General features: G+C 39.8%; 1 protein-coding gene across 1 annotated transcript in view; it reads left to right on the top strand.

Moving 5' to 3' along the window:
- Positions 1–12,804, top strand: part of LOC139454512 (5-oxoprolinase-like) — a 47,916-nt gene that overhangs the window by 2,011 nt on the left and 33,101 nt on the right. The window contains 7 exon segments of the mRNA XM_071236266.1: positions 3,949–4,140; positions 5,309–5,434; positions 5,716–5,822; positions 6,677–6,792; positions 9,448–9,527; positions 11,554–11,606; positions 11,930–12,042. Coding sequence (XP_071092367.1) covers positions 3,949–4,140; positions 5,309–5,434; positions 5,716–5,822; positions 6,677–6,792; positions 9,448–9,527; positions 11,554–11,606; positions 11,930–12,042 — 787 coding nt within the window.

Below are 12,804 nucleotides of genomic sequence, written 5' to 3'. Positions count from 1 at the left end.
AAATGAACGGAGCGGTATTCCTAGAATGGATTAATACTCAACTGGTACCGGTATTGCCGCCCAAGAGTCTGGTTGTCATGGACAATGCTCCATATCATGGCGTTTAGGTACCTAACACAAAAGCCCCAACGTCTAACAGTAGGAAGGGCGATATGATAGAATGGTTGACACACAAAGCAATACCGTATCCACAAAAAGCTTCGAAACCTGTTCTGTATGATATTATAAAGTCTTATAAAACCACACCTGTCTTTAAAGTTGACGAGTATCTTAAAGACCATGGCCATTCAGTTTTGCGATTGCCATAACATTGCGATTTAAACCCAATAGAACTAATTTGGGGTATCATTAAATCGGATGTTGCGAGGCAAAAAACAACATTCAAACTGCCGGATGTACAGAAACTGGTTCAACAATCAATAGACACCATGATGCAGGAAACGTGGCAAAAGTGTGTTGAGAAAGTTGAGAATGAAATAGAGAGACATTAAGATCATAGTGGATTCGACCATGCCACAATCAAGCCAGTGATCATCAGGGTAGACTCGGACAGCGGCGATAGCGATTCGGACAACAGCAACACTGATTCCAAATGCACTGTCACTGCTTCAGAAACCTGCAACAGTGACTCCGATTGAACACCCAAAACGGCTTTTGAGATGACCCCCATGTACGGTGCACATGCTTGTTCATTACCTGGCTGTTGCATGAGCGACTGGTCCTCCCTGGTATGGGATGGCGAAAAATGTCAACAAAATGATGATCGTTTCAACAATTTTTTATTCGGGTGTCAAAAATTATGAGACAAACCATCAGAGTTGGTCTGTACAATTCATGTCGCTGTGCACATTTTGTTTTTTTTTAAATTATTAGATTTTGAGTTAGTGAGAATTCATCGGTCTCAGATGGAATCAAACGGACTGTAAATACATACAGATAAGTTTAGTGTTTCTGAAATTGTTGAATGTTAATTGAACTGGTCTTTGAAAGGCATTTAGAAGTGATTCACATAAGGTAGAGAATATATGGATGTCAACTTCTTTATTTTGAGGAACACAACGTTTTGGAGTATATGCTTACTGCTTCATCATCGTTCACCTGATGAAGGAGTAAGCTTATACTCTGAAACGTTGTGTTCCTCATAATAAAGAAGTTGACATCCATATATTCTCTTCCTTATGTTAATTGAACTAAAGTTAAATATGCATGTTCAATGATAAAAAATCATTTAGACAATTCAACATAAGTAATAATTTTAATACCTCATGATAGCAAGTTACAAGAGTAGTATAGTACAGAACCCTAGTATCCGGAAGTGGTTCTGCGCTTGCGCGAAGAGGGCATGCTGGGTAATGCGTGCACCTCCAAGATGGCGGCAGTTCTGATTCCGAGAGGTGTGCGCATCCAAGATGGCGGTACGTACGGTTCCGGGAGGCGTGCGACTCCAAGAGGGTAAAATCCTCCACTGAAGCAAGTAAAGCTATCATGGACATCAGGGTGTTGGCAAGCAGAGAGAGGACAAGGGAGGAGGAGGAGGGTTCTTTTTTTGTGTTTGTTGGCAAAGCAATAATGAAAGTGTTCTTTCGGGAGAGTTTGGTGGCCCTGAAAAGCTGGATCTGGAATGGGAAGGGGAATGGAACCAGGAACGGAAACGTCATCCTAGCTACTTTGGCCGTTGGAGTCAGTAGTAGCTGCATGGCGGCCAACAGCCAAAGTAGCTACAGTTGTAGCATGGTGTCTTGTGGTGTTCTGGGTCTGGCTTGAACTTGTTGTCAGCACGAGTGAATGATTCAATCCACTCTGATGGTGCATGAGTCAACCATTCGACCCACTCCTCTAATGGTGACAACGTCGTCCCTGATTCTACTATATGTATCTTAACACCTTCTGTAACCTTTCCTCCTGTGGGGGACGTAGCAGGAACTGGACGTACCGCCATCTTGGAGGCGCATGCCTCTCGAAACCAGAAGTGCTGCCAACTTGGATGCTCACGCATAACCCAGCATGCCCTCTTCGCACATGCCCAGAACCACTTCCGAATACTAGGGTTCTGTACTATACTACTTACATGTTAAAATTAAAATATTATGATGGAGGTTTACTGATATTTACGCAGCCCCAGTCATCGAATATATGTATTTGTCATGAGTTTGATCATGCAATGGGCATGTTAATGATATGATATCAAGTATGTCTCTTTTATAGCCCTGGGACTTATTTTTTGACTCATTGATCAATCATGTCAAGGTATATCCTCAAGGTTAAACTAGACGAAAAAATTGTATGTACAATAACTCATGGAATATCTATAGTATGACAACAGCTGGCCAATGAAACTTGTTATGTGTTATTCTTTGGGCAGGCTGCCAACATGGAAAGGTTGTGAATTACCTAATGTAATTAAGATACGGTCACATATTGAAGGTAATTCATGAAGTATGGTTCTCTAATATGCTAGATAGTTTTAAGCCTGATGGTTAATTCTAGTGCTTAAAAAGTTCTTCAGTTCTTATGTGTGACACTTGATGACAACAGAGCTCCAGATAAGCTGTGTATCTGAGTAAAATACGCATCAGAAATGCAGAAATACGCAGTAAAACAAAATCCAAGCGTATCAAATATGCAACGAACATTACAGATACGCTACAAAAATAAAACTTGTGCGTATCATCAAAATATTGTGAAGTAACCCTGCGTATTCGATTAGCAAATCAGCAACTTATTTTGAAATTATAAACGGGCATTCTGTCAACCTTGCCAAACCCCACCATGACAGTTACATCATGATCATTTGCCATCACATTTTCTTGTGGAAGTATCGTGGTATTTTTGAGTCCTTTAAAGCTCTGGAACATACACGACACCAGTTTGCAGGGACTAGATGAATAGTGTTGTTAAATATTTAACTTAGATACCCACTAGTGGGTAACAGAAATTTGAATACCCAGATAGAATTACTGATACCCAATGATTTTAAAATGCATGGGTAAAATACCCACAACACCAAAAGCTTACCTGGAGCTCTGGACAATCTTATGATGGTAGAATGCCACAGTGACCTACTTTCAAAATGTTCAATGAGTATCATATACAGAGCTACAGATAAGCAGCGTATTTGCGTAAAATATCCCCCTAAAATATTCAAAACCCAATTACTTTCAATTAACTTGCGTACAGCAGCGCATGCATTAAATGAAAAACTTACATTTATAAGAACAGCATGTGTAAATACCCAATTAAGCTATTTCAGCATGCGTACAAAGGAGCTAATTTCAGTAACACAATTACGAGCTAATTTACTTTCCGAGTCAAGCCTATATATTTAGAACAGTTATATACATCTGAAACATTATTTCATTTTTTTAAATTTTAGAATGTTCACTAATTTTTGGAAAAACCCAATAGAGTGATGAGTGAGTGAGTTGGGTTTAACGCCGCTTTTAACATTATTCCAGTTATATCACGGTGTGTCAGCTTAATGTGGGAGGAAAGCCCGAACTGATGCAGGTCTCAGACGTTTACCACTTCGGTGAAACCCACGAGCACGTGTATAGTGCTGACAAACCTAGAAACATAATCAGGGCGAACCGGGATTCGAACCCACAATCATAGGTTTCTGGCGTGTCTAAGGGACGCAACTCTGCACAGCGAATCGCGGCGCCTTAGACGACTGGGCCACCCGTGCCCCCCAATAGAGTTATGAATAGATGAGCAAAATAATATTGGTTACCCAACGAAAAATGTAATAACCCAATTAAAATAGAAACCCTGGAGTACCAACTCAATTGCTCAAAATGTTATCTGGAGCTCTGCATATGGTACATTTTTGTCGATATATTGAATTACACCTCAGGACATTGTGTTTTTTAGCTCACCTGGGCCCTCAGATTCCATTTTTGTTACCTAAAGAATGACAATATTGTTTACACAGTTATGAATGTATTCCAGTATACCAGAAAGCCATGTCCTGCAGCCGACCCAATAGACACGTCTCTGATAGACTGGATACGGATGGGGACAACAGTAGCGACCAACGCCCTGCTGGAGAGGAAGGGGGAGAGGATGGCACTCGTCATCACCAAGGGCTTCAGGGATCTGCTTCATATCGGCAACCAGTCACGGCCACACATATTTGATCTGGTAAATCATTATCCCCCGCCCAACAAAGTTGGCGGGGATATAGAAACGGGCTCCGTCCGTCCGTCCGTCACGTTTCGTTTCCGGAGTATAACTCATAAACCATTCAATATTGTTTCATCAAACTTTGCAAGTTTGTCAGGTACATGCTGAACTGGTGCCTTTTGCTATTTAGAAGTTTTAGAAATTTTTATTTTTTACGTTTCCATGGCAACAGGATGGACTTAGGTTCTGTGAGGGTAGGGTTCGTTTCCGGAGCATAACTCATAAACCGTTCAATATTCTTTCATCAAACATTGCAGGTCTGTCAGGTACATGCTGAACTGGTGCCTTTTGCTATTCAGAAATTTTAGAAAATTTTATTTTTTACGTTACCATGGCAACAAGATGGACTTAGGCTCTGTGAGGGTAGGGTTCGTTTCCGGAGCATAACTCATAAACCGTTCAATATTTTTTCACGAATTTTTCACGTTTGTCAGGTACATGCTGAACTGGTGCCTTTTGCTATTTAGAAATTTTAGAAATTTTTATTTTTTACGTTAACATGGCAACAAGATGGACTTAGGTTCTGTGAGGGTAGGGTTCGTTTCTGGAGCATAACTCATAAACAGTTCAATATTTTTTCATGAAACTTTTCACGTTCGTCAGGCACATGCTGAACTGGTGCCTTTTGCTATTTAGAAATTTTAGAATTTTTCTTTTTTTTTACTATCCATGGCAACAAGATGGACTTAGGTTCCAAACTCTTCTTTTTTTTTACAATTTCCATGACAAGTTCCATCTCGGGTTAAAAATGTTTTTTCAGAAATAAGCTCTGTTGTGAAGCGTTATATCTAGAGCGGACATAGTTGCCTCCCTAGTATGATTGTTGATTAAACAGCATCCAGTCGAGAAGCGTGTTACTCTTTACTTTAAATAATTTAACCAGCAGTTAACAAGCGTAACATGTTGTACAAATGCTGAAAAGGCCTCATTGGATATTTACGCGTGCCGTTTTCAAAGATTGAGTTTTCCATTTAATGCATGCATTTCTGTACGCAAGTTAATTGAAAGTAATTGGGTTTTGAATAGTTTTGGGAGGTATTTTATGCATATACGCAGCTTATTTGTAACTCTGTGTCCAGTGCCATGATATGTCTGGTGTGTGACGAAAAGTCTGGCGTGTCTCCAGAAAATCGTGATGCCGGACAAGCTGTATGAGGAGGTGGTGGAGGTGGAGGAGAGGCTGGTCCTGCAGCAGGACGTGTGTCAGCTGGACAGGTCATGTCACAAGGTCACCGGGACCACAGGCGAGGAGGTCAGGGGACTGTTTTAATAATGATAACTGAATTGTGTCTGATATCTTTCCTGAGCTGACGTCAAGTTGCTCAATATTGTTATTATTAACCATGGTTTTTTTGTCTTTTATTTGATATGATGGTGAAGTTGCCTTGTGGATAGAGCTTTCTCTCATCACATTCAAGACCCAAGTTGAATTTCCGGCCTTTATACCATGTGTGTAGCTGTACATTGTATCCTACTGTGATTTGATTTCATATCCTAAAAAACAACATAACAATTTCACTTTTCCTCCTGTAGCTGGAGATCTGGGAGGAGGTGAATGTGGGTAAACTTAAAGCTGATCTCCAGGAACTGCTAAACAAGGGGATCAAGAGTCTCGCAGTCGTGTTCATGCACTCCTACACGTGAGTAGTTGCAGTGAGTGAGTGGGTGAGTGAGTGAGTGGGTGAGTAGCTGGAGTGAGTGAGTGAGTGGTTGGAGTGAGTGAGTGGGTGAGTAAGTGAGTAGTTGGAGTGAGTGAGTGAGTGGTTGGAGTGAGTGAGCAAGTGAGTGGTTGGAGTGAGTGAGTAAGTGAGTGAGTGGTTGGAGTGAGTGAGTGAGTAGTTGGAGTGAGTGAGTGAGTGAGTGAGTGGTTGAAGTGAGTGAGCAAGTGAGTGGTTGGAGTGAGTGGTTGGAGTGAGTGAGTGAGTAAGTGAGTGAGTGGTTGGAGTGAGTGAGTGAGTGAGTGAGAAGTTGGAGTGAGTGAGTGAGTGAGTGAGAAGTTGGAGTGAGTGAGCAAGTGAGTGGTTGGAGTGAGTGAGTGGTTGGAGTGAGTGAGTGAGTGGTTGGAGTGAGTGAGGAAGTGAGTGGTTGGAGTTAGTGAGTGGTTGGAGTGAATGAGTAAGTGAGTAGTTGGAGTGAGTGAGTGAGTAGATGGAGTGAGTGGGTGACTGAGTATGTTGGTGGGTTGGTGGTGATGGGTCAGTGAATATATTAATCTTGCCTCTGTTAACCTCATCAGCTGTATCTGATCATGAAATTAAAAAAAATGTGTTTCTTATCAAGAGTGTATTTTTCGAAAAGAGTGAGTGAACAAATTAAATTCATTGGCATGAATCCCAGATTAGCAATGTTTATTTTTGGGGGTTAGGTTTGTCAAAACCATATCTGTGTTTGTTTCACCCAAGTGGTAAACATTTCAAGATCTCACTCACACACTTGCCTAACAAGTCAGCATCTTGGGACACATGTTTGTACACCTGTTGAATATATTCTTCAGCTGCGACCTCCATGAGAGGCAGGTTGGGCAACTGGCCAGGGAGATGGGTTTCACCCACGTGTCTCTGTCCTCGGACGTCATGCCGATGGTGAGGATGGTGCCCCGTGGATTTACTGGTGGGTATATTGACTTTCCCTGTTACACCCAGACACCCAGACAGAACCAGAGAACCAGACACCCAGACAGAACCAGAGAACCAGACACCCAGACAGAACCAGACACCCAGACAGAACCAGAGAACCAGACACCCAGACAGAACCAGAGAACCAGACACCCAGACAGAACCAGACACGCAGACAGAACAAAATGTAATACTGAAAGAATGTTGAGCTACAAAGTATTATGGTTTAGAATACTCAGAGAATAGTGTGCTACAAAGAATTATAGTTTACAATACTCAGAGAATAGTGTGCTACAAAGTATTATAGTTTAGAATACTCAGAGAATAGTTAGCTACAAAGTATTATAGTTTACAATACTCGGAGAATAGTGTGCTACAAAGTATTATAGTTTACAATACTCGGAGAATAGTGTGCTACAAAGTATTATAGTTTAGAATACTCAGAGAATAGTGATCTACAAAGTATCATAGTTTAGAATACTCAGAGAATAGTTAGCTACAAAGTATTATAGTTTACAATACTCGGAGAATAGTGTGCTACAAAGTATTATAGTTTACAATACTCGGAGAATAGTGTGCTACAAAGTATTATAGTTTACAATACTCAGAGAATAGTGAGCTACAAAGTATTATAGTTTATAATACTCAGAGAATAGTGTGCTACAAAGTATTGTAGTTTAGAATACTCAGAGAATAGTGAACTACAAAGTATTGTAGTTAATAATACTCAGAGAATAGTGTGCTACAAAGAATTATAGTTTAGAATACTCAGAGAATAGTGAGCTACAAAGTATTATAGTTTACAATACTCGGAGAATAGTGTGCTACAAAGTATTATTGTAGCTTATAATACTCAGACAATAGTGAGCTACATTGTATTAAGGATAATGATACTCAGAGAATAGTGAGCTACAAGGAGTTATACATTATACTACTCAGAGAATAGTGAGCTAAATGTCTTACACATAATAATACTCTGATAATAGTTAGCTACAAAGTATGACAGATTTACTGGCCTGTGGGGAGCCAGGGTTATTAATGTCCCCAGTTACCTATGCTTGCGAAAACAGGTGACAAAATACATCACCATTGACTCCGACGATGTGAGGCATTGCTCCTATATGAATATATTTAGCTTATTGATAAGTGCAGGGTTTAACAACAAACATGAATACACAATTCCTGATCATTTTAAACCTATCACAGACATTCACCATTGTTTTGGACGTTTACTTGTTTCTTTGTAATAACCTTCAACGAGTCTCAGGAGGTTTTACTTGAGTTTGGTTTTACTTGTTCCTAGTAAGACCGGGCGTGAGGTTTTATATTTTCCTAATGAGTTTAGCAGCAGATGTAGTTTGGACATCCAATGTCGTAAAATGTAAGACAAGAGTTGAAACTTTTTCATTAGCGGTGATGCAAATCGAACCCACAACCTCTAGGTCAGTAGTCATGCACTCTAACTACCAGACATCAGAACTGTTGGAAGGTGGTTCATTAGAAGGTACCATTAACCACAACCTCTAGGTCAGTAGTCAGGCACTCTAACTACTAGACATCAGATCTGTTTCAAGGTGGTTCATTAGAAGGTACCATGTATATTTACTGGCCAGATATAGTTTACAATCATTTCTTTTGACCCTTACCACTCTTTTATACATGATAGTAAACAAATATATATAAATAAATGTTTTTGCGACTGTTCATAAGTTAGATAAAACTCTCCTTCTCCATAGTAAAACCGTCAGGCAGCAGTGACTTGGCTAATAAAACTTTGCGCTAACACCCTAAGTCTTGTGAGCTCGGGCCAGCGTCCCTCAGGTTTTACTGTGTCAACCAAAACCTGGGAGTCGTGTTTATCATTATACAAAAAGAAATATGTATGAAAGTCAAAGTGAACCAGTTGCTCCGATGATGTGACGCTAATGTTTGTTCGTAACAACATATCACAAAGCAGTGACATGAGACCATGGCTCAGACCGTTTATTCACTGGGGACAGATAATCTGTAATTCCTTGTAGTTTGTTGGTTACTCCCCAAATATATATCTGTGAGTGAGTCAGTAATTAGGGTTTAACGCACTTTGAACGATATTCCACTTATATCATGTCATATCAGCTTAATGTGGGAGAAAAGCCCGAAGTGATGCAGGTCTGAGACCTTTACCACTTTTGTGAAACCCACGATCAAGGGTATGGTGCTGACAAACCTAGAAACATAAGACTAAAAAAAATAATAGTCTTGGTTCTCAGGCACCATCCACATCATCATAAAGTCTGCCGCACGTTTTGTTTTTATTTTCATTTTCAAAAAAATCAAAAAAATCCTAATTCTTAAACAATGCACACAAAAAATTTATAATGGAAACAAAAACGAATTGTGCAATGAACTTTGTGATGATGTGGGCAGTGCCTGAGAACCAAGATTATTATTATTTTAGCCTAATCGGAGCAAACTGTGATTCAAACCCACAATCATAGGTTTCTGACGTGCCCAAGGGAGACAACTCTGCTCAACGAATTACGTCGCCTGAAACGACTTGGCCACCGATGCCCCTATGTTGCTGTCAATAGTATGAAATGTCCCAGTGTGTATCTGTGTTGACTGATGCAGATACATGTTGCTGATGACCTTCTACGTTTCTCCTCAGCGTGTGCCGATGCCTACCTCACACCCTGCATCATGAGATATGTCGCCGGCTTCTCGTCAGGCTTCACTGGAGGTTGCAAGGTATGATATCTGACATCCATATATATCACTGGACATGTCACATTCACGCCCCTTTTTGTTTGTTTGTTTGTTTTTTTGTTGTTTAACGCCCCACTCTGCAATATTCCAGAGTTAGCCCTATTCTAGATATATTCCACCAGCAGACACAGCTACAGAAATTAACACTCGCTGTAGGCTTGAGTCTTGTAGAAATTACATCATGATGGTATTATTATTATATTATTACCTATACTTTGTCGTTAAGTTTTATTACACATGCTGTAAATGATCTATGGCCCTCTCCTTCCACATCACTGTGCTAGATATCTGTCATGACCTTTCAAGTCCTTGTAATAAATGTTGTTCTCATTTTTTAAATTCACCTGATGTATGTGTTCAGTCTTAATATATGAACAATGTATGTCACGTTAAAGATTGAAATTTGAAAGTCTTCTTATTTTTTGAGGACTAGTAAACATCCCACTGGCCATGTGTGCTTGTTTGTTTCTGGAGTTACTTTCCAACCCCTGGTGGACTCCAAGCATTGGGGCCATGTGAGGAATTGACACCAGTATCAATGAACGCTTTAACCACTGGACTACTAGCAACCCTTATGGAATGTAGGGTATGCTATCATGCCATTTGTAACAATATTCAAGCATTACTGTATTCTACATAATAGGCATCGAGGGCGCTCTCAAAATTAGAAATAGGGGGCTCTTATTAGAATATTATTTTGGTGAAAAAATCCCAGAGTTGATAGATCGTTAATTTCCTGGTTTATGCTGACAGCCTGAAATGTTTATATGCGACAAATGTATTTTTACATAATCTAATTGCCCATAATTAAGGGTGCATTTAACACATGATCGAGTGCGTATTATACAAGAATGAATTTCAGTCTTATGTACAATATATTAGCAAATATCACCGTGGGCGCTTATAAGAGTGGGGCGCTTTTTACGTCTATTACGGTACACACACATGGGTTACACTTTGTACTAAGTCTGGCTGAAAAGTTTGATAATCGGAATTTTTGTTGATGAGAAGAAATTTGTTTCATAGGCATAACTTAAAAGTTGACCAATGACAAAGTAGACACAATTTATGGATAACAACTTTTTTATTTACTGTACAGGCGACATTTCAGTATATATCCTTATACCGTTTTCACACATTTAAAGTAAACGAAGAAGTTGTTATCCATAACTTGTGTCAACTTTAATGGGAAGAAATATTCTGATTATCGATATGAAACTGTTATCATCGATAATAACTCACATAAACTATTGTGATGAAATAAAGTTTACATCTACTGAAACAGACTTGTCATTGTCATTAATCTCAGTTGTCGAAGACAGAAAGCAACTGTTTTTGTTATATCTAAATGTCCACTAAGTAATCCATGTATAAATGTGTCACTGCTCACCATGGTGTGAAATCTGTTGATTTCTTTCAAGACTTTCTTGCATTTTTGCTAAACGTTCCTTCTCCGATATTTATCGATAATTGATATTTAGTTCGCAGTTATCAATGTCTATAAAGACAAACAGCCCTACGTTGTACCCATGTGGTAAGATGAACGTACACATTATCCACATGGCTACCCCTTCGCCTCCAATGGAGGAGGGGGCACGGGTGGCCCAGTCGTCTAAGGCGCCGTGATTCGCTGTGCAGATTTGCGTCCCTTCGGACGTGCCAGAAACCTATGATTGTGGGTTCGAATCCCGATTCACCCCGATTATGTTTCTAGGTTTGTCAGCACCATACCCGTGCTCGTGGGTTTCACCGAAGTGGTAAACGTCTGAGACCTGCATGACTTCGGGCTTTCCTCCCACATTAAGCTGACACGCTGCGATGTAACTGTAATACTGTTAAAAGCGGCATTAAACCCAACTCACTCACTCCATTGGAGGAAAACCTTGTGGGCATTCAGGGTCAGTATAGGTACTCACCATTGGTATTGGTTGATTGTGTGTCATTTTTTTAGAAAAATACTAAACCACATTGTTATGTATTGATGATTTATGTTTGTGTTTTGTTTCAGAACACCAAAGTGCTTTTCATGCAGTCAGATGGAGGTTTAACACCAGTTCAAAAGTATGTTTGTTGGAATATTCTCAAAATTGACATTTTAGAAATAATTGTTGTTCTTTTCCCTGTATTAGCAAAACTATTCAAGTATTGTTCCTAATTATGTTTTTGACACTGCGAGATATGTACCATGTAAATATCATCATTTAATAAGGGTGTTACTTGTAAATATTGGGGTCAAACTTACATTTTTAACTGACTGCTTAGTGAAGAATATTTTTTATTATGTTATATTTTTTATAACTATGTTAAAGTTTGACTTAAACCTTACATGGAAAGGGTTTCTGAAAGTGTTGTTATTGACAAGTGTTTGCTGTATGTGGTGCCAGGTTCAACGGGTCGCGGGCCATCCTGTCGGGTCCAGCAGGTGGAGTGGTAGGCTACGCGCTCACCTCCTACAGTGCCAATACAGGCAGGGCTGTCATTGGATTTGATATGGGAGGTAACTCTGTTGTCTGTTATGTTAGACAGTTACTGGCAGGGCTGTCACGCGATTGATATGGGAGGTAACTCTGTTGTCTGTTATGTAAGACAGTTACAGGTAGGGCTGTCACGCGATTTGATATGGGAGGTAACTCTGTTGTCTGTTATGTAAGACAGTTACAGGCAGGGCTGTCACGCGATTTGATATGGGAGGTAACTCTGTTGTCTGTTATGTAAGACAGTTACAGGCAGGGTCGTCATAGGATTCGACATGGGAGGTACTTTCGACAATATCAAATGGTGCAAGTAAAATCATTATCATCATCGTATTAATACCGTTTTGGATTCTGAGTCAGTAGGCCATGCTTGTATTGAAAGATGACAATGGATGGTCATGATGGCTGCTGAGTATGAATAATGCTCTGATATGACTAATGACAATCAAATATGACATTCCAGATATGATTTATGAACTTCAGGGAAGACTAGATATAGGCTAAGATCTCAGTTGTGTGTTGTCGCAAGTAGTAGTACAATTACTGAAGACCATGAAGATCTGGGTTAGAATTGGTCTTCAGCAACCCATGCTTGTAAGTCATGACTATGGGGATCGACTTGCTGATGCATGTCATCGTTTCCCAATTGCATAGATCGATGCTCATAATGTCAATCACTGGATTGTCTGGTCCAGACTTGATTGTTTACAGATCGCTGTCATGTAGTTGGAATATTACTGTGTGCTACACTAAATAACAAACAAACAATCAAACGATTACAGAAG

Source organism: Haliotis cracherodii, unplaced genomic scaffold, assembly GCF_022045235.1.
Source record: "Haliotis cracherodii isolate W230 unplaced genomic scaffold, xgHalCrac1.p SCAF_10, whole genome shotgun sequence".
Lineage (NCBI taxonomy): Eukaryota > Metazoa > Mollusca > Gastropoda > Lepetellida > Haliotidae > Haliotis > Haliotis cracherodii.
The sequence above is the reverse complement of the archived record's forward strand: the minus strand, read 5'-3'. Positions and strand labels throughout refer to the sequence as shown.